The sequence below is a fragment of the Notothenia rossii genome (genome assembly GCF_949606895.1).
Source record: "Notothenia rossii genome assembly, chromosome: 2".
Taxonomy (NCBI): domain Eukaryota; kingdom Metazoa; phylum Chordata; class Actinopteri; order Perciformes; family Nototheniidae; genus Notothenia; species Notothenia rossii.
Genome location: NC_136904.1, coordinates 20,584,874 through 20,608,290, shown reverse-complemented (window position 1 = coordinate 20,608,290; position 23,417 = coordinate 20,584,874). Strand labels below are relative to the sequence as shown.

The following is a 23,417-nucleotide window of genomic DNA, read 5'->3' as shown; positions in this document are numbered from 1 at the left end:
ACTTGACTATAGCACTGATTTGGTTTGGTTAAATGCTGTGATTTCAGATTCAATGTATTGGATTCTGTGACTGTGTGTTAAATGTGCCTACATTTGAACATCAAATACTTTCTTGCCAGCTAATGTAGCCTTTAGGCCTGAAAACTGCCAGATGAGTTCATGGGGTTCGCTCATTTTAACTTTTTACAATACATCTGCTCCTGGGTGTGGAAAATGAATTAGTGTCCTTGGGGCAAAAAATAAAGTTACTTCCTGAAATGTTGAGTGGGGCGGGATGGGCGGGATCCATGTCCTGAGTCTCCTCTCCTGTTTATGGTGTTTTCCCCTCCAGGATCCTGACACGTGGCTGTTTTGGAGAGCCGTGGTGACTACTGCAGCTCGCGGATCCTGCTCGGAAGAGTCAGCCTTCATCACACCGGCCTGGGTGGCAGGGACACACTGGAGCACAGACTGCAGAAACCACAAGGTATTTATAACCGAAAATGTCACAGTAACGTCGTTTTTGTATGCCTCTTTCGGCCCGTACTGTTATCACTAACTTACTCGAACTGATGTTACAAGAGATAGTGTTGTTTTGCAGAGATTGCATCTGTCGCAGCTAATGTGTGCAGCAGGTCTCAGTGTTTACAGGCTAACGCTAGCCTGCTAACTTTTATCCACGGAGCTAACTCACTAAGTCGCTCCCAAAAGCTTTCAACGCAATGTTTACTTCACGAGTTGTTTAGCTGTGTGGTGTTTTCTTGTACTGTTTAGTTCATATTGTGGAAATGTAACGTGTTTTCTGTCTTATGGTCGAGTCGGTGCTACTAACTCCACACACAGGAGCATGATGAGCAGCAGATGATTTTAAAACACTTATAAACATCTGTTGTTACTGTTGCAACCTTTCTGCTTCATATTAATACTTGTTTGCAAATAGTTTTCAGCTTAAACCTTTCCCTGTAACGGTACCTATGAGTGAGGCATGGCCAGGATTTCCACAGGCAGCTGCCAAAGGGAAGCAGTCTGGTATTTCTGGACTTTTCTTTTCCTGGCACAACTTTACTTTTATTACAGCATGGCCCAGCCTCTGGTCAGATTGACAACAATTTACATCTGGTTGAAAATTACAGAACATTTGTTTGGCAACAGTGCAAGTGAGCTGATTCCAGCTTTTTGATTGGGATGATTTTGGTTTAGTCAGGCATAGTAAACAAGCTATTTGAAGACCACCTTGGCTCTAGGATACTGTGACAGGACTTTCTTCTGATTAACGTACCAAACCACACACGAAATGTATCGAGTATTGAACATAATTGTGAGTGCCTTAATAAAATGGCTATTTACAATGTTCGTGGACGTTAGATAAATTGCAGGAGATGCCTGTTTGTTTCAACGTGTCACCTCTGTGTTTGTCCTCTTGCAGCATTACTAGTTGCAAGTGCTTTCTGGACCGTGTGACGGATGAAAGGTGTAAGCTGTAAGAAGCCCAGCTGGGCTGTAGCTGCTCTGTTTATCCCAGTCACTCTGCTGGTGCTGACCTCCAGGGGGGCCTTAAGTAGCCACAAGATGACACAAACAGCTATGGCTCAGGCCACAGCCTCGGCTGCTGGACCGGGCCTCGGCCTGACAGACGGACTCCCAGGCTACCGTGAAATATCGAACTTCTTATCCAGCGAACAGGCTCATGTCTGGCTCCTGTCGCTCGTGGGCTCTGTTGCTGTCGGTCTCACTGGGATTTTACCTCTTCTGGTGATTCCCATTGAAGCTGGAGCAGCCCTCAAATCAGAAGGTAAGAGATGGCAGCAGGTAAACATATAATACTATCAATAGTTTTGCCTAATTCAATAATGATTGATATGCTAGGTTTAGTATTTCAATATATGCATGTCAAAGGAACACAGATAACGCCATGCATCTGTTAAACACCTCTCAAACTTAGAAAAGACTGCAGTGGTGAAAGCAGAACAGTTCAAGGTTCAAATATCTGCTGTTAAAGAGAGAAATTATTGCGCCTCATTAACCCATCATCTATATCTACGTCAAATGCCAGCTCTTTAGTGGCTCGATTGTAAATATTTGCCCTCTACACCCTTTAACAAGTGGAAGTAACCTCAGTGGCATCAACAAGAAGTGGTTCTTGGTCTTTGTCAGCCAGTCTTTAACCAGATCCACCCTCTTGATGGTATAAAATTGTAGATGGTGTACATTTTTAAAGATCCTATGAAATCGGCTCTCCAAGTACTTGGAAAACTGAATGCATTTTTCTTTGAATAACCATGTCCTTATATTGAAGTATATAAAAGACACTAACGACTTTAAAACGTTAAATTAGGTACATTTACAGTAAACGTTTCTTCCAATTAAATAAAAAAATCAGTAGCAAGACATGTTTTTTGTACTTAATAGTAATATTGTCCAGCTGTCAGTTTGAAGGTAATCCAGTTCAACATCAACTAACTTGAATGGAAAAATACACAGTGGAGAAAAATAAAGTCTATGAAGGCAGGTTGCTCTCTGATTAAAGTCATTAGGATTATACATTGTCTGTTGGGAAAGCAAAAGTGTCCATTACATGTTGAAGATGTTGAGATATCATGAAAATGGTTACCTTCTAGCAGCACTAGATGAGACGTCTAGTAGTCAACCACCAAAGTTTGTGAGTTTCTTCCTTTGACATCAATGAAAACCTTTACAATATTTCAATAACCAGGCCTCTGTTAATATAGGTCAGCCAGTGGCCTCTTGAGTGGCCCCACCCACAAGAATGTGGCATTCATTTTCATGATTTATTTTAGGCTGGTGGGTTTCAAGTGCAGTCCTGACCAGAGGTTAGTCATTACTGAGGAAACTCCTAAAGCAGAAAAAAAAATGTTAAAAAAATAAAAAATGAAATGTAGAAATGCTGCCTTCTAAATGGAGGAGAAAGAAACTGTGAAGCTGTAAATAAAGTTATTGTTACATTTTTATTAAAAGCATCATGTAGCCTAATTGCTACCTTTTTTCTAATGTGTTTTCTCAGCTGGTGGTCGGAAGCTGAAGCAGCTGTTGAGCTTTGCTATTGGTGGTCTCCTTGGTGATGTATTCCTTCACCTCCTTCCTGAGGCGTGGGCGCTCCCTGGCTCTTCAGGTGGGTCTCCTCTCCACCAATACCAACACCAGCCACAGACATGTTATTTATTTGACTGCTCTTTAGTTAGGAGAACTGTCAAACTGTTAAACTGTCTTTATTAGTACTAATAATAATAATAATAACAATGCATTACATTTTTTATTAGAGCGCTTTTACAGGTGCTCAAAGCGCTATAGAATTACATATTACACATATTAGACATGTAAATGTCATTACTGTGGACATTAGTAGGAATGTAACGTTACTTTTCAGACCTCAGCTTTTTGTGTGTTTGCGGGCGGGGGTTAATTTGAAAAATTTGCACTGAGGCATTTTGTCTTCAGGTTGTCCTTCCGTCACATTGTCCTTTTTCAGGGGCGGCTGGAGGCAATTACTTCCAATTTGGGGCAAACAACCACTAAAACTCAAGGAAAACTGATAAGCATTTGGTGACTGTGATCTCACGAAACATGTTTTCGGCAATCAGTCAGGAATTCATATGCTAGTTATGACATTTCACATAAATTGAACTGCAGTTCTGTTTTAGCAGGAATCAAGAGAAGTCCAGTTTTTAGAACGACTGCCTTTTGGCTGGGGGTAGACATTAAGGGTAAAATTCCACTTGCCCGGTTCATTATCACTGGCTCCACCATTGTAAGCGTTGACCTAAGAGCATTCTTCCAAGAAATCGACTAATAATGAAGAAAATTAACACATTTGTTGTAATAGTAATTTATGCACAAACTATATTCCTACTTGTACTACAACATTTGAATCATCAGTTCTTTCTCATTTTCCTCAATTGTTAATATTTGGTTTAGTAAAATAATTATATTGTTGTCATTGTTAAAAAAAAGAATATCTGCTATTATCATTATTATGAGTATTATTATTTGTATAATGTGCTTTCTGCCTTCGTGTCATTATAAGGAGTTAGTAGGGATGTAACGAGATATCGCGGTAAATAAATGTCTCAATACCGTTTTGAGACTGAAAAAATCTACCGCGATTTATTTAGATTTTTAATTTAAATACACATTTTTAGTTTTTAATTTAAATTTTTTAAACCTTTATTTAACCAAACGGTCACATTGAGATCATCAATCTCTTTTTCAAGGGAGACCTGTCCAACATGGCAGCAAGTAGGTTACAACATGAACATAAAACAACAACAGATAACACAAAAGGACATGGTATTTACAGGGCTACATGTACATACCTAGAGACATTGACAAGTACCAACAGTATATTTATATCTCGCCTTGTCAATAAGCCTCACCTTCTTGGCAAAAACTGTATTGTTTTTGAAGTGGTGGAGAGACAATGCACATTTTTACCCACTGCTGTCACCCATGGCCAAAGCATATCTCTCTGTCCCAGCAACATCAGTACCAAGCAAGAGAGTTTTTTCCACAGCAGGGGATATTGTAAACGCCCAAACATCCCAGCTTCTACCTGGAAATGTGGACATGCTCATATTCCTAAAAGATAACCTTGATGATGCTGAGTGAGTTCGTGAGTTAGAGTTGAGTTACTTGAAAAACTAAAGTGAAACTAGATTTATTCTATTGCAGGGTCTGATTATTATATTGTTGAAACTTTAAAATGCTATTACCCTACTAAAATGCTCGACAAATCAGATTTATTATTTAATAAAGAAAAAAAAAAAATCTTTTTAAATTCACTGTTTTTTCCCTTTATTTTTTGACTTTTTATCGCGATATTATCGTACCGTGAGTTTTTGGTATCGTTACATAGCTAGGAGTTGGAAATATGTAATAGCCTAGATTAGAACCTTCATTATCCTAAACTGCTGGGACATTTCCCTATAGCGAATATACCTTTTATATTTTCTACTCTTCACTTACTTGTCAGCATAGGTTGGGCTTGATGTACAGAGCCGACAGAAGACCTTGTTTATATCATCATATTGAAGCCAACTCCATCGATCAAGCCAGTGTGGCCGTTCTCTCCCTCTTCTTCTCATTCTCCTTCTCACTCCTTTAACTCCTCCGGTGACTTTCTTTTATTTTCAGATAGTTTTTTGCCCGGCGCTTGGCCGGGGTATTAAAAACATTTTGGCTAATGGTTAGGTGGCGAGGAAGTCTGTAGTGAAAGAGTGCTCTCCTGCGCACGGGAGCCTGCTCGCGCTGCGCTACTCCGCAGCAAACAGCGACAACCGCCTGACGAAACGCTATGTTGTAGCGTTAATAAACAAATTAATTTATCAAAATTGCTTGTCAAAATACCAATACCACAGGAAATGTTTGTGTTTAAAACAATATGTTTAGGGGCACGTGGAAAGTACTTATGTGGGCCCGGGCTGTCTAAATAGTGCCTCCGGGCCAGCGGGCCATTTATTTATAATGCTTTGGGGCATGAAGGGCTCTATTGTGCCCCAGGTTTAGGTCCCAATGTCAGAATCAATACACCTCTAATTATAATTACTCCGCTTTAAAGGTCACCTATATGTGTAACTATTAGCCAATCACCAACCAATGTAACACCCCCCCCCCCCCCTTATCACCTGAATCTCCTCCTAGAGCAGCATTGTGTTCTTTTTAACCAAATATCTCTCAGAGGGGTGTGGGGAGTGGCTCCTTATTTTCATCTAAAGTAACAGACAGAGAATCAGCACTTTTGAAACAGGGCTGAAACAGAGGGGATTATGGGATGCTACAATGCACGATCTGTTTGGTATTTCGAGCCAAACACTTCAGAGACATGTTTTGTATATATCTGAGACTAGGGGTGGGCGATATAACGATATATATCGTCGTGACGACATTAGGTCTCCACGATATGCTTTTTCAGAGATATCGTATCTATAATGATAAAAAAATATATATTTGAAAAAAAAGAAATTTGAAAAAAAAAACTGATGTGAAAGACATGCTCTAAAGCTGTCTAGTCAGGATTCAGACCGTATTGCACTTTATTTATTGTCTTGTTTGATTCTGTTGGCTTATATTTTTATTTTATTAATAAGGTATTTATATAGTTTTTCCCTTCAGTTATGCTAAAGTCTTTTATTGCACTTCAAGTCTAAAGTTTACATTTTAATTGTTTGGCACTGACTTTTCCTCATTGATGTTTATTGATGTTCACTGCTAGTGCTACCTCAGAAAGTTCATTTTTATACTGAGAAACTGTGCCTTGAAGCCATATCAAAATGTTGAATTGTTCATTCAGGGATACATTTCAGCAATAAAACCAGCTTGAAATGCTATTTTGGTTTGTCACTCCTTTTTGTTTTAGTTTCTGTTACCTTGTAGGTGGTTGTACTGTTAAGTAACTGGAAAAATAACCATACTAACCGACATGAAAAAATATCGTGATATATATCGTCTATCGTGATACTGCTTGAAAAATATTGTGATAATATATTTTTCAATATCGCCCACCCCTATCTGAGACCTATAATATATTGAGGAAAAACAGTATAATAGGGGACCTTTAAACCTACTTAAACACATTAAAGTTTGGTATTGTCAGTGAACGTCATTTCGGAACAGTCGCTCTTCAGATATGACATTACTTTGAGTTGTAATGAGATTGTATTAATTTATCTTTAAGTTAACATTTTAGTTGCAACTCTCGGTTGCAGTTATAACTACATGCACTTTCTCACATATTCTCATGTACAATCTCTCTGCTTCCATCCTAGCTGGTAAACACAACCACTACATGACCCAGGGCTTGTGGGTAATTGCTGGCCTTTTGGCTTTCCTGATCCTGGAGAAGATGTTCCCAGACCAAGACAGCAAGGAAGAGGAGGAGGAGGAGCCCACTTCCAACTCAGACCTGAACTCTAACAATGCTGTAAGTATTTTAAGCTGAAATGATTAAAGAAGAATATGCTCAATGCTTCCACAGGAGCTCACTGAGCACAGACGTGTCGTTACAAGCCTTCACTTATCTGTTGTCATAGGTATGCTTGCCTTGTTAGTGCATGATCCTGCATATTTCTATTCAGTGTTTGGGTTATTGTAGCATCCGATGACCTATTCTGCACCCGGGCTATCAGCAGAGCTGCCAACATTTGAGTTCAGCTTGGAGTGAGACTTTTTTTTGGTGAACCGAAAATTCATCAATCTGGTGCACTTTGAAAGCAACATTGAGAGATCTATGGATACATCTCTCAACATCCATATGAAACAGAACTGGAAACAGATTTTCTTTTTCTTTATGGATATTTTACAAATCACTCCCGTTTTAAACTGTATTCTTGTTTTACTGTCATACAGTATTTCATAACTGTTTTTCATTTATTCTCATAAATGGTGACCAAACCGTTTGAGATCCACTGAGATAATAGACTAAAGTTAACTATCTAAACCCTCAGAGAGTCCCTTACCTCACTGAGCTGTAGTTATCTCTCTCAGTCTGACAGGACAGAGCTCTCCCTCTCCTTGTTTTAGAAACAACTTCTAATATCCGTTAGCGCAGCTAGCTAACCAGATGCTAACAACAACAATGCAATTAGTGAGTTTGGTAGAAATATACTGTATAGTAGTAAAGTTATTGAAGATGATGCCATACTTATTTAAGATTTTACACTATAAATATTAGCCAAAATTATTCAAAAGCATATTCTTCCAAACTTCTTGCTGTGGTATGACACACAGGAGACTATTGATGTGTGTAGTGAGTTTGGTAGAAATATACTGTATAATAGTGATTGAATATTATATTCTCTTTTTTCGGAGTTGCACTTTGCAGACGGTCCCTGAGCATTCGTTTCTTCTCCGGCTGCGGATAGAGACCAATGTAATGTGTCCAGCTTGGAGGACGGCGCGTATTGGCTTTTTTTTAATCAAAATGTGAATCTAGTTCGTTGTCAACCTTACCACGGTACTTAGGAGACGTCATTTGTGTCTGATTAACGTTTTGTTCATGAGTTATTGATCCGTGAAATCCGAATCTCCCAATATCGTTCCAACTTTACTGAACTAAGTCAGAAGACCGTCTCATTTCGTAGACTGCTTGGTTTGCTGTTCCTTCACTTTATTTTTATATTTATATACATTTATTTTAGACAAAAACTTAGCGTGAGGAAAGGCATGTGTGGCGTGAGTGCGTGAGATATGGGTTAATTGCGTGACTCTCACGCTCAATGCATGAGGGTTGGCAGCCCTGCTATCAGTAATATCCTCTAGCAGTTAGATGAGAAGATCAATGCTCAGGGCTCGACAGTAACGGTTGCCAGGTTGCCATTGGCAACCATTCAGAAAAAATTTCAACCACTTCTTGGCCTTTGGTTGGCCACCACTTTTTAACATGAAGAAATAAGGACAGCAAACAGCTAAATGTGCACCCCAAAATAGTTAGCGGTAAAAAGTTCGGCCAACGCTTCAACATCTCAGACGAATGTTCAAAGTGATTCAACTGATAAAGCGCAAGATGAACCTGAACGAAAAGCAAAGAGGAAATGTGTAAAGTCTTGGGAGGCGAAACATTCTGCTCCGTTGTCCATTCACTTCCGGTAAAAGTTCCTTCAAAATAAGAGTCCCGATCTTATTACTACCAAAATAAAAGTGCTAAACGAAACTTTACCATAGGAAAATATTGGCATACAAATATAATCACTTCTATAAAAATGTAACACATTTAAAATATAGTTAGACATATTAAAGGTAATTTACAGCATTAATAATTAATATCTAATTCTTAACTGTGAATGGTTTTCATTTATTTAACATTAGAAATGTATTAGTCTGGCCAATCCACGACTTCAATGCTGAAGGGCCAATGGATCTTTGGTGGGGATCAGCACAAAGGTCAAGAAAACCCACATTTGAAACTAGTGACTTGCTCAATTCATTTGAGGGATCTGTGAAGAACATGACAACAGCTGCACTACTGGTATTTTGTATCCCAGCAATTGAGGGTGGACAAGTTTACTACCACTTAAGTTTCAAATAATTGTGTTAATTACTTAATGTAAAGCATTTGAACATTCTTTTGTGTCACATTTTCATTATTAAGTTGATGTATAAATGTATAGTATCTTAATTATTTAAAATATAAGGTGGCAAAAAATGGCTGATGCCTGGTTGCCAGCCTGGCAACCACTTTTAAAAGTTAGCGTTGAGCCCTGGTCTATTCTGTTGGCGTGAACGGAAGACTATTTTGATATCGAATTCGGTTCGTTTGCGTTCCCGTGTAAATGGGGTCCAAGTGAAACTCGGCAGCTCTCATGAGCTGTTAAAACGGGAACGAAAACGGTTGTATCCGCTACTTTTCTCTTCCGTATAGCCTGTTCGTCCACACAAAGCCGTAACCCCTAAATCGATAACTGGTCCCAAGGTGGATAGATCTGCAGATGGAACGCTCTGGGGGGCCAAACGGCTCTGTGTGTACGTCCTATACGATCATTTTCCTGATAACGATGAAGCCATAGCCCCACCTCTCCCCACCTCTGCTGCTCACTGCTGTAGCATGGTCAGTAGCTACTGTTAGTAGCTACTGGCTACTGCTACTGACCATGCTACAGATGTTAGTGCAAAATCTACAGCTCCTCTACCACAACCATCAACAACAAGTGGACATGTCTGTGGCTCTTTCCTGCTGTAACGCTGCAAATTTCCCCTCTGTGGGACTAATAAAGGTATTCTGATTCTGACATGGAGAACTACATGTTGCTAAATCCATCGCGGAGAATAATCAGAAGGGCAACCGTGCTCGGGGGTCTTCTTCGCTGCTTGTGGTGTATTTTGTGGCGGAAGTGCAGCGCCACTTCCAGGCCCGGCATATGTACTACAGCACTTTCGAGCGGTCTCGTGCGGAAGTACAGCACCACTTACAGGCCCGACATATGTACTACAGCGTCTCCAGCGCTTTCGAGCGGTCTCGTGTGAACGGAATACTTTTTTGATATCATATTCGGTTTGTTTATGTTTCGTTTGCGTTCCCGTGTAAATGGGGTCTCAGTAGGTGATCAGCTGATCAGCGGGGGCTGTGTGTGACTCTCTTTGTTTACACACCTAATGGCCCATCAGCCACAGCTCTCACCCCCCTGTGATCTCCCACCCCCCTGTGTTCTCTCTTCTCCAGCAGTAAAGTTTAACTGTAGGTTTGGGTTTGCATATTTATGCTGTCGCAGTTCCTGTTGCTTCCATCGCGCATTGCCGGTATGAAAGGGTCTGTGGAAATATCAAACATTTTATAGAAGTGAGAAACAATGAACAAGACTTAACGTATTAATAATAATAATAATATTTATTCCGTTTTGGATATATTATTTTTGACTTTGTTTAGAGCAGTGCTCTATCTCTTCCTCTGCAGCTGAGCGCTGTCAGACCGGACCATGGCTGTAAAGACAGAGGGGCGTCTCTAGTCCCCCCTCGACACATAGACTGATCCTTTTTTTGGTCCATGTCTGATTGGCAAACATTTATAAACAAGCATTGACCATGTACCGTTCACCACCCCCCACAGCTCCCTTAAAGGCCCAGATACACCGGCCCGAAATCGGCAGTAAATGGGAGTCGGGCCGAACATGAGCTTGGGCACGCCCTATTCGGAGTGGTGTGCGCCGCACCGTCGGGTCTTTTCTGCCGACCTGACACCTTTTCTTGCCGATTCAACATGTTGAATCGGCGTCTGGAACACCACCGGAAGTCGGACAAAGGGATAACACTGATTGGCTGTTCAGCTAGCAAATCAGTGCATGAGAAGCGTTAACGGAAGTGAGGGAGGTAAACAAATGATTTAAAATGGAAGATGGAACACACACGGACGGCTATTTCACCTCATCGGTTTATAGAGCTCCTGTTCGTTCATGTTTTCAATGGACGAGAGTGAAAATGGAAAGAAAAACGCTATTTGTTGTTTGTTTATATCACGGAGTCTGTTCTTCTTCTCTGTCTCCCGGTTGTTCCGGTTGTTGCCTCCTTTGAATGATGAATACACACTACCGCCGCCTGCTGGTAAGGAGAGTTATTGCCACTCCCGCATACGCAGTTCATACGTGCTCGGCTCGGATTTGCGGTGTGTTCCAGTGCGCAAAGTCGGCAAATACGCAGGAGAGTCCGGCGACGCAACAGTCGGCGTCGGCGACTTCTCAGGTGACTGGCCGGTATATCTGGGCCTTAAGGTGATCAATGCAGGGCTGTGACTGTCTTTGTTTCAAATCTAGTAATGGGCCATCGGAATGTGACACAACTTTCCCATCCCCCCCCTTCTGTTCTCCAGCATTGCCGGTCTGAAAGGGTCTGTGGAAATATCCAACATTTAAATAAAGTTTTAAAAACATTGACAGGGTCCAAAATCAGAGGTGGACGAAGTATTCCGATTATTTACCTAGGTAAAAATACGTGTTGGAAGTAAATGTCCTGCATTCAAAATTGTCAATTGCCCAAGTGAAAAGTATTATCATTTGAAAGTAAAATGAATCATTACGTTCTTAGTATTAAATACATATAAGTATTTTTACAACTTATATTTAGAAATACTCCGTTGTAATTATTGACGCATAAATGTGTTCATCAATGTGGCATATGTTACAATGTGGTTAATGTATGATATTACTTAAAGGTGACCTATCATGCAAAATGCACTTTTGTACGTATTTTATACATAATGATGTGTCCCCGGTGTTCCAGGGAACTCACCAAGTGTCAGAAAACACAACCCTCTCTATTTTCCTCCATAACCAAATCTCTAAAAAAGGGGCTGCAACAGATCTGATGAAGACTGATCCAGATTTGGACACTTCTGTGACGTCACCAGTGTTGGGACTAACGCGTTACAAAGTAACGCGTAACTGTAACGCGTTACTGTAACGCAACTACTTTTGCGGTAACTAATAGCGTTACTAGTTACCTATTCCCATTAAGTAACGCCGTTATAGTTACTGTGATTTAAATGGGTTGTGTTACTGCGTTACATTATGTGATGGAACTGAAACGAATCTCCCTGCGGATGTAACTTACAGGCGAATACAGCGATGTCCTCTCACAGTACCATTGAAAAGTGAAAGTAACCAGAGAGGAGTGATGATTGGTTAACGCGGGGTTAGGGTTAGGGTAAGCCAATCAGAGACAGAGTTGGGCGGGTCTTGCCTTATGGGGAACATACACACACACGAACACTTGCTAATGCTAACACACACACACACACACACACACATACATACATACACACACACACACACACACACACACACGGCAACGCTCACCACCAGCACACACACACACACACACACAATGGCAGATGCAAGTATCAGTGAGAGCAGCAGTGCATTTACAACTTGGAGATATAACCACTATTTTCAATTTGTGGGGATAAAGGACGCAAAAAATATTACGGTAAAATGTAAACTCTGCAGGACAGAAAGCATTGTCCACATCGAATAACAGCAATGGCCAATCTCCTGAAGCACCTAACTAATGTACATGGGGCTATAAAACTAGTCGCCAAAGACCCCACCGTCTCAACCACCGGCAGTGACCCAGATGGAGCAACACCATCTAAACAGCCAAAAAACGATTATTTCAAATCGCCACATGTCACCCAGAGTCAACTAAATAGATTGCCAGGTATGTTGTTGAGGACATGCTGCCCATCGCAACGGTCGAGCCTGTTACCTTCAGAGAACTAGTCAGCAAAAAACAACACAAAAACTTGTATTTGTATTGTTATTATTTTTTAAGTAAAGTAACTTGTTACTAGTTACTTTTATAATTTAGTAACTAATAAAGTAACTAGTTACTTTTTGGAGAGCAGTAACTTTAACTATTACTAGTTACTTTTTAAAAGTAACTTGCCCAACACTGGACGTCACATAATTGGCGCTACGGCTATTGGGCCAACTCCACCAATCAGGAGGAGACAACCACGGACATTGCCGCTCCAAAGCGCTGGAGACGCTGTAGTACATATACCAGGCCTGTAGATGGTGCTGTTCTCACAGAATCAGCCCATGCAAAGACAGTGTTAAATTGAGCGAAATGAGGAATGGCTAAAATCCATGATCTTTGGTATTTTGAAAAATAAAAAGTATAAATATGCCTTAGTATGGTCCTACACTATATTATTCAAATATAGCATGATAGCTCCACTTTAATAATACAACACAATATAATACATGATAATGTATACGTTGATTTACTTTGATCTACTGTACTGTGTAAAAACACCACAACAATATTACAAAATATATACTGCATATTCAAGCAAACTATTGTAAAGGTAAAAGTATGAGCATAAACAATAAAGAAGTGTAAACTTTTATATTATTATTATTATGATTATTTAATATATAAATACTATATGTTATTGAATTACAAATAAGATAATAAGATTAGATATACTTTATTTGATCTAAAATGTTGATGTTTTTTTGTTATAGTAGCCTGGGAAAACCATAACAAATAACATTACTGAAGTACTGAAAGTTCAGGAAACAAACTGAAGACCAAAGTTCACCCAGTTGTCTTTGTGTTTTTGTGAATGAAGCGCCATCTCATGGTTAAATCCCACAATTGAGCAAATGGAGAAATCTGCCCCTCTCAGGAAATAGTTGGAGGGATTTAAAATCTCAGCCACTGGGATCCCTTGGGTTTCTGGTTTAAATCCGCTGGGTGGAGTGCATTCTAGCGTGCTACATCTGTATGTGTAAAAAAAGGAACTCACCTTGTGGTAAACCTGTGAGAGAAAAAGCATTTGAGCTCCATAGTGTTTCAGAAATAATCCTTGATGTGGTTTGGAACATGGTGGCGTTTCATGACGGCAGCATTTAGATGAGTATCTCGGTAGAATTCTGAGCAGGCATTAGCTCCCACCCCCTCATTTTTTATTATTATTATTTTATTTTTTTTAAAGCTAAGAGCTATGATGCATGGCTAAATGGGTGATCTGTTTGGTATTTTGAGTAAAACACATCATAGACATGTTTTTTATATATTTGTCTATATCCGATACCCATAATATATGCCTAAAAATAGCATGATAGGAGATCTTTAACACTAGAACCGCCAATGGGTACATTTTACCCGCAGCTGTGTCTTGATGGCATGTAACTTTTTTTCAATAAAATATTCAAGTCTCCCAGTCCGACTTTTCCTGAAAGTGTGTTTTCTAGCACCCGCTGTTGTTAAAAATTGTCAATATGAAGTCAGATTGAAAAAATGGCCCAAAAAATTGCCATTTATACCCATCAGTGCCAGCGGGTAATATTTACCTTATAGAAAATGCAGTGATTTTCGCGCTATGGATCTCGCGCGTAAACATAAACATGACGTGTTGCTATAGCAACGGCTGTTGTCTACTGCGGTACCTTATAGAGAGAGAGAGAGAGATAGATAGTTATAGATCGATCGATAGATAGATAGATAGATAGATAGTTATAGATAGATAGAGACACTTTGCACATAACTCACCGTATAAATATTTTATACTTCATGCAATCTGCACAAACTAGATATAACATAAAAGCTGAGAGTCCACAGATTCTATTGGTATAAATGTCATCCCTGTGCGATCAAAACTCACTATTAACCCTGTGTTCTAGTATGATAAATAAAAGAACATTGTCCCTTGAAAATCAATGCATTCTAATAGCGGGTCAATTTTACCCGTTGGCGGTTTTAGGTATACAGCGACCCCTGGCGGTTTGAGTGTTAAGAAGGACAGATATTAGGACACAATACACTTAAACGTGCATTTGAACTGGGTTTTAGTGAGACGCGATGCGTAGCCGAGCAGCACACTTCTGGGGAAAAAATGGGTTAATCAATGAGCAAATTTAAACATATAAGACATATTTACTCTGTACTAGGTTGAATTAGTTAATTAGTTTTGTTAACTGGTTTCAAAGGGAGAGTTTATTGCTTGGTAATGCTATTTATAAATGTGACGCTTTATTAATGCTTGGTTTCTTTGTAGACATGAATGGCTGGTTGCAGAGTGTTTGTGCAGGCTGTCATTTCCCTCTCTTGTATTTGTATTTCCAGTGAGGGAGAAGATTTGCATCCACGGCTCAGCTCCTCCCGTCACTATTTATAGCTTTTTTAGCCATTTTACTGTCCACAGGAGAGCACTCAGCTTACAGACAGAGGCAACAATAAAGTGTGGCAGTGAGAGGGAAAGACAGGTTAAAAATATGTCTTCCTCCTAAAATATGTGGTTGGGAAAATATAACCAAAGAGTGTTTCTGATGGATATGTGTGGAGAGCTACAATGCTTGGTAGGAAATGTGAAGAGGAGTTTTAATCACCTTCTTTATGTCTAGGTCATTTAAATCGGGTATATTAAAGAGATAATTTTGCTCAAATCTCAGACCGGAAAACCTCAATGCTTTATTACATCCTAATGCTTCAATCATAGACATGGAGCAAAAAAGTCCCCGCCGCGACCAGAAGACAGCAGGCTATTTCCTTTCATTTAATTTGCCTATCAGTCTAAATGGCAACATAAGTGGTTTCTGAAAGAGGGAACAAGGAAGTTGTCTGTTCTCGGAAAACAGAGGCTTTAGCCTGAAATGAATCAGTCTCTCCTTTTTATATTCATCATATATAGTTAAATGTTGAGTGGTGTTTAAAGGTCATCTGTTAGGTCTGAAAAATACAGCAAAAGTACAAATGACTGTTATTCCTGAGCATATCGGAAGTTAGAGAAATAATCAGGACTTTCTTCAACAGCTGTTCTGCCAGCAGGAGTTAAAAGCCATTCTCACACAGTGGGAGCAACAATAAAATCCATGTTTATTGCGCTGTTAAATCTAGGCTAGCATTGACTGTCTGTTTTTAGAATGACTGGGAATATTACTGATGGTGGACACTAATGGGCAATGCTAACATAAGGATTATTTATTTAAGAAATGCTATATATAAAAAAGAGGCTGGGACTATATGTTTATTTTTGCCTTGTTTTTCTTCCTCTTTCCTCCAAAGCTGCGGTCTGATGCAGCTTCCCATGGAAAGGCAGCGGCATCACTCAGAAACGGGCACCCTGCTGAGTCATGGAAATCCTCGAAGCATCAGAGTCTGCAGGGAAGATCAGAGAAGATCAAGGTACTTCTGACAACCAAAACGTTCCCAGTCAACACATTTAAAAAATAAAAGACACCGCTAAGGGTAAATACTTGATATGGGTTGTGTATGTAAGAAAGCACTTTTTGCTTCATTAATAATCCAACCCGATTCCTTTTAGTTTATTTCAGAACCAGCAAATTGGACGGCTTAATGAAACCAACAAGACTTATTGGCTATTTTAAAGTACATTTTGCTATTGCAATTAAAATGCTGTTTTACTTAGAAATGCCTTTTATTACTGAAGGTCTTTAGAAACCCTGAATATTCTCAGCCTAATACCTCATAAATATATATATTTCTAACAGTTTATCTTGGAATATTTCTCATGTTTATTTTCAGAACTAGTCCTTTAGTGCTGCTGCAGGACAACCCTTACCTTTCTCATATCACCAAAGTGTGCAAATAAACCCTGGAATCCTTTACACTGTATCTGACTTGTGAACGAACACATGTCATAACGAAATAACATGAACATAAGAGTACATTTAAATTCAGTCATGTATTACATCTCAGTGTGGTTTAGTACCAATATTAAATCAATTATACAAATGTCCAATCAGAAATTGAACACTTTCAAAATCTGCAGTTGTGAGTAAATTAAGAGGTTGTATCTAACCTTGATGTTTTTTTAATAGACATTCACAAAAAGAAACATATTATGGAGAAATGTCCTGCATTGGCCCATCCCTTTCTTTGGTTTTTCCCAGCACAGACAGGGTGCGAGGACGGACATAATTTAACATGTTTATACTACACCAACTATTTGCCCGAGGTATTGTGGCACATAATCAGCAGCTTCCTTTTGTTTCCTGCGAGGAAAGGATCATTTACAGCCTTTTTTGTATAAATGGGTCAGACTACAAAACTGGGAGTAACTTAAACTGAAACAAACAATGTTCAAGATATCGATTATTGGGTGTTGAATAGGCCCAATTTGAAATTAACCACACTTGTATTTTATCGAAGGATCTCATGCGTTTTTAAACGGATCAGAAATAGAACTAGTCTCCCAGTTCAAGTATCTTGGAGTCATACTGGACTCGAACTTGACTTTTAAGAAACATATTCAAAGTTGTCGATAAAACTGGCGATGCTGCAAAGTCACACCTCCACTTTTTGATTCTATCCCACATTGAATACTGTTTTACAAACTGGTCGTTTGCTTGTGCTACAAACCTTAAACCCATAGAACAGCTGTACAAGAGGGCTATCAAGGTGTTTGACAGAAAGCCTTGTTCATACCACCACTGTACCATCCGAGATAAACACAATTCCTTGAGTTTTGACAATTGTAAGTCTTTTAAAGTATGTGTTTTTTTTATAAATGTTTACATGGACTGGCCCCCCCTCCCTTAGGGGAATTCATCCACAAAAAACACACTGGACGTTGCACGAGGTCAGAAACCAGAAGGCAGCTCATTCTGGAATAGCCTCCCAACTGAGATACGGGATTGTCCTACTCTCAATAGCTTCAAAGGTCAACTCAAAGAATGGATGAGAAACAAACAGACGTGCAATCACCGCTAAATGCATTTTATTACAGGGGCATCTCTTCTTGCACTTTATGTAGCTCTTGTATATTCTCTTGCACTTTACATGTCGTTGCTGCTATATTGTATTACCATGTCATAAATACGTGTGTATGCTGCTCTTGCACTTTTTGCATAACATGTATTTTGTTTTTACAATGTTTGTAAAATGTAAATTTCTTAAATATTTTTATGTGAGGTACTGTGGATGGAAATTAGCTGAAAGCTAAATCTGGCACTGTTACGCTTGACACATTAGAATGTTTTAAGTGTTCATTACCGTGCATTGTCCCTGCCAAATAAACGATTAAATAAAATAAGATGAGTCTGTGACAGATTTAAAAAAAAAAACTTTCCAGTAAACCATACTTCTTGTAGTCTTCACCTTTTTGAGTGTCATTTTTATTTTGTGTCTCACAGACGAGTGGATACCTAAACCTGCTGGCCAACTGCATCGACAACTTCACCCACGGACTGGCAGTAGCGGGAAGTTTTATGGTTAGCAAAAAGGTAAGAGACTGTGATCATTTTAACAAATAAAAGACAAGAAATGAGTGACCTTACAATGTCTATATTTCTAATTCAAATGTGTTTTACGCACACACAAAGAAGTTGCTCGGATGCTTTGTCTCCATTTTTCTCTTGGGTATAGATTTATCCTTTGCCTTGTAAATATTACAATAAAGATTTGACAATCTCAAAAGAAAGCATATCTAACTCGAGGTTAGTATGACATGCCGTCAGCCCTTGAAACATAACTTTCCATGGTACATTTCATAGTGAAATGTCTTTAACTAAAAACAAAACCAGCAGGAAATTGAGTTGAAAAACAGTTATGGCCCTGAGGCTTCAGTCATCAGCAGTGTGTTAGCAGGGTCTTGTGCTCATGATGTCTACATTTCTAATCACACCGGTCTAACAAATGACTCGTATGTGAGAATGTGATTACATTCACATTAAGTCCTCAGCATGCATATTTATTATACATGAGCTCCTTGTCTCATAAAGTATAATTGCAGTTGAAATCGCTCCCCGGGGTCTCAAACCAAATGAGCTCATTATTATGAACTGACAATCATGGCTGATAAATAAATTGCTTAAACTGACATGCAGCTGTCTGTCATGTCACTGTGTAGGTCGGATGATTAAGATTATATTACAAATATAGACCTTTAAGTGCTAGTTATTGTCAATATGGATTGACCCCTTAATTATTACTCATTCCTGGCCAACAGCCTAGAAAACTACAAATATTACTCTATCTACTCTCTAATATTACTAATGATAGAAAGAGTCATTTGATCATTTTAGGATTTGTGAACATGTCACATGAAAATAATTGGTTTTGGTACTCAAAGCCTGCCTCCAAACAATTAAAGACTATTTGTTAAAGGTCCATTCTGAGTAAATATTATTTTATTAGTCTATACTTTAGCATGTTTGCTCTTCAAAGATCAACTGTTATGCAAGAGAACTGCAAAATAGCCGGGGAGGAGCGCAGTAATACTGAATAAAAGAGAAGAGAGGAAATGGATCTGGGTAATTTGGCAGTGTGTGCAGAAGACCTGTTGCATCAGCAGAGCTACAGTCCTGAAAGTGGACAATCACTACAGGACAGCCAACGTTTTCATTTAAAAACTTTACTTTGTTTAATTATCGTACAGGCTAGATAAAAAAAAGTGCACTCTAAACTGCAGTAACATGCTGGCTTCGGTAGGTTACTGTATATTTATATCTTTTATAAGGAGAGAGTCCAGCTGGAGGGACATAAGGCTAGCAGCGTGAACCGCACATCGCCGTGCCAGAGAGGAAGTTAACAAGGTGTCTGAAACGTACACATACAAGACATCTCACCGGTGCTTTCTGTTCACTCTCAAGCACATTTATCACACTGTGACTTTGCCACAATGTAATGCTGCAATAAAAATAATCTGTATCAATGCACTTTAATTAAACATGAAGATGTTCACAGTTTTTAATTCTGAATTGCTGTTGAAGATTTAAAAAATATATATTTGTATCAGTTATTAACAAAGATGAGGATCATGTCATTTATTTCAGAAACACTTTTTGTTATATTCCATGGAGTGCTCTTAAAATCCCGATAGCAATGAATATCTTAAATGCTTTGACAATAAATCCATTAAAAAATTTATCTGTGGAAGCCGTAGTACTGTAAAAAGCACAACCAGTTATTTTAGCTGGGCCGGCTAAAATGATTGGTTGGATAGCCTGGTTGGATAGCAGGTGGATAGCCTACCTGCCTGTCAGCCTTCCATCTGTGCACAAACTTATCTTGTGCCCTCATTGGTCGTGTGTGTTGGAGGAGGGGCTCTGGAAGGAAGTGGCAGATTTTTTCCAGTTGTGTATTTTCAAATTCTAGCACACTCGAGCTGGTTTCTCCAAAATGACATACCCCACCTTTAAGTGTTATACTTAAAGGGAGCTGTTCAAAATTGTACTAGGGCTTTATTTAATTTTTCTAATTATATTATTGGCTCAACTACAAACCACATTACATCATTCAGCTATGTTAACATTTTTGGCCCACCTGAAAAAAGCAAATGGTATTACCCGGATAAATGTTGCTTCTGGTACTCAATGTAATTTTAACCAATGTTTATATATTAATAGTTTCATAAAAAAATATGTATTTCCTACAATGAGATCTTTTACCATAATGTCCTTAACAATTTTTAAGAAATTCCAAGAAAGAAGGTTTCTATTCTATCTTGTGGCTTTTTTTCTCTTATTGTCTAACTCTAACAAGTTTTCATCCTTGAAATGATTTATTTTGTCAACCTGCAGGTATTCAATAGCCTCTTACCTAGATGTGACGTGTGTGTGTATAAGTACACTTTCTCACAACTGATATCTCATCATCCTCTTCATGTGGAATTATAAAAGACTTTAAGCTGTCACAGCTTTGCAGCTCTTTGAGCAGCTCTTCTACATTTCCCTTCGTTGCACTATGCACCGCTCGCTGAACACATAGAGCTTAGAACTCTACTCAACGGGTGCTTTCAAGAATACAGTTCCCTATTAATAATACCGGGCACATTGTTAATGAATCTTTTCTTGCAGGTTGGATACCTTACCACCTTTGCCATCCTGCTCCATGAAATCCCCCATGAGGTGAGATTACAGAGTCTTTGGTTCCATTCTACAACCTGAGGCTTTTATGTTTAAATACCAGAAAGTAATAGAAAACAACAGACTGCTACAGTGGTTGTAAACACGCTGACTGTAATGCCATTTGTCTGCTGTGGGACTTGTCCTTATCTGCAGGTGGGGGACTTTGCCATCCTGCTGAGGGCCGGGTTCGACCGGTGGAGTGCAGCCTGCATGCAGCTGTCCACGGCGCTGGTTGGTGTTTTGGGAGCTTGCTTCGCTCTGTGTGCTCAGTCGCCAAAAGGCACAGGTAAGATTCTAAGTATTCAAGCAATCAAATACATTTTTGTCACCTGGATACTGTTTTATAGAAGTATTTCCTTCCCTTCCTAGAAAATGCCACTGCCTGGATACTGCCTTTCACCTCGGGAGGCTTCCTCTACATAGCTATGGTGAATGTGGTGCCTGATCTGCTGGAGGAGTCCAGTTTATGGTATGGGTTATGTGCCTGTTTGCATCAGAAACACAAAGAGGACCTACTTATGAGCAAGCAGGCTGCTCTGGGTCTGAAAAATAACCCTTTCACAGTGGGTTTTCACATTATGAAGTTGATTAAAACATTTTGATCGCCTAAACATGTGTTGATCAATATTTTTGGTCACTTCTTATAAACAGTCTATGCTTTTCACATATATAATATGGTTCCATAGCACTAAGGCTGGGTTTTCTGAATTAGTTTTTGGTTAGATTCGTGAAATTTGGTCTGTGTTTAAAATACGTTTTTGAGAGTTTGTTCATAACATAAAATACTGCATGTCAGTAAATACTCCACTCTGGAATTTCTGAAACTTCTTTGTCTTAAATAGAATAGTGGCTAAATGAGACATAAAAACATATAAGTGCTGTTAATATGTGGAGATTATCTTGCGGAACTAAATAAGTACCAGACATGTTTGTTTGTTTGTTTGTTTGTTTGTTTGCTAAGGATCTATTTTCCAAATATCCAAAATCCTGTTGGCTTTTTGTTATGTGCTGTACAAACGGGTCAGCCTTCTGAAATACATCATCCCTGCAGCACTCTGCCGAAAGATATTTACAAACAACACATTGTATAACTTGTTCTGTGGTGTTGAAACAGGCATATTTATTTTATGTCCTTGAATCTGTCTGAATCCGTACCCTTTGTTTTTGCTTTCACAGGCAGTCCCTCCTGCATGTCCTGCTAATCTTCTGTGGCATGGCTGTCATGGCTGTGCTCTCTGCCATCGTTGACTGAACGCTGAGGAAATCCCCATCTCGCCTTAACCAAACACTAAAGCTCTCAACCAACCCCTCATATCTGGTACCTCTCATTCCTGGAAACGTAACATCATGTTACACTACAAAGAAAAACATCTGATAGAAGAACGGCACTTTTTGCACGGACGACCCAAAGGAAAGCTTTTTTGATCTGCTGACAGGACATTTTATTTGGACACTAGTCAAATGTGCCAATCTTAAACATGCAGGAAGTCAAGTGAAGTTTGTATGAATATTTTCTACCAAATTGTCTTCTATTGGTGATCAGACAATCATGTTGTTTTGCACATACATTTACACAGGTACAGCTGATGTGCCGGTATAACAGAACAGGTATTATTAGACAGCTACAAGGACAACCTCCTTTAAAAAATATTCAAACCTAAATTGTTTAAACTTTGTATGTATTGTTACTGTTACTTTTAATGTATCTGCTAAATATTTATTGAAAATAAGACAAGCTAAATATAGTTTATTCAGACGTGCACCCCCACATTACATATTTTTGTATTAAGAAATAAGTCAGGGTGGCCTGTTACAATAATGTCAACTCTACACCAAACTAGTTTTTTGTCTGTTTTGTATTTTTCTCACTCGAGTGGTCTGCACATTTCTGATCTTTTACTGAGTGAATAATTGTAATAAAGTTTAAATAAATGAAATAAAATGATATACTTATAGTTGTTGCCTCGCATCCTTTGAAACCAGGGACCGATAACTATACAGGATTGTTTAAAGCACTGCATTGTTGACACAGCTGTTGGTGAAGGTTTCAACACCTAAGGAAATAAACAAAATGTTCAGACCTTTTTGAGACAAAAAACCGCTGTTTATTAATAATAGCCATAACCACACTAGCATGTGATTATTATGAATATTCAATGGGCTGTTATAATGATCTCGGTGGGTGTAGGGCATCCTGGTATTGACTGGTAGAGCTGTGTGAAGATGCTGAGGCAGCCCAGTGTGTTTTGACCTCGCTGCACAAAAACGTGTCCTCGAGGACAGATATTTTTACTGCAAAGGTCCTGTGCCTAAAATGGGAGTGGAGGGAGGTGGGCTTTGATTGTGCACTCACACTCGTCCAATATCAACACATTCTGTTTGGCAAGCTTCTGTTGCCATAACGACTCCGCGGCGGGTTGCCTTCCTTAGTCATCAGCCTGCGAGCTGCCTATTGTCTGTGGGAGCCTTCCTCGCAGCACAGAAGGACAACAAACAGCCACTGTGTACACGGCAGTGCAAACACTTGAGTGGCACATTTTTCATTGATACTCCGCTGTGTTCTCATAACTTTATAGTCCAAGTGGTACATTCCAGGAGTCTGGATTAGAATATCTGGTTGGTCTT

At 39.2% G+C, this 23,417-nt stretch overlaps 1 protein-coding gene across 2 annotated transcripts; it reads left to right on the top strand.

Moving 5' to 3' along the window:
- The first annotated feature begins 318 nt into the window (after window positions 1-318).
- On the top strand, window positions 319-22,747 carry slc39a13 (solute carrier family 39 member 13). Of its 2 annotated transcripts, none has more exons than XM_079664076.1 (10): window positions 319-466; window positions 1,406-1,771; window positions 3,002-3,109; window positions 6,759-6,913; window positions 15,988-16,107; window positions 18,078-18,167; window positions 20,742-20,792; window positions 20,946-21,078; window positions 21,162-21,220; window positions 21,969-22,747. In XM_079664076.1, the coding sequence occupies exons 2-10, from the start codon at window positions 1,444-1,446 to the stop codon at window positions 22,038-22,040; spliced, it is 1,116 nt and encodes a 371-aa protein (XP_079520202.1). In that variant the 5' UTR covers window positions 319-466; window positions 1,406-1,443; the 3' UTR covers window positions 22,041-22,747. The 2 variants fall into 2 exon arrangements, with proteins under 2 accessions (XP_079520202.1, XP_079520201.1); XM_079664075.1 differs by having other exon boundaries at window positions 320-466; window positions 21,162-21,261.
- The last annotated feature ends 670 nt before the right edge of the window (window positions 22,748-23,417 follow it).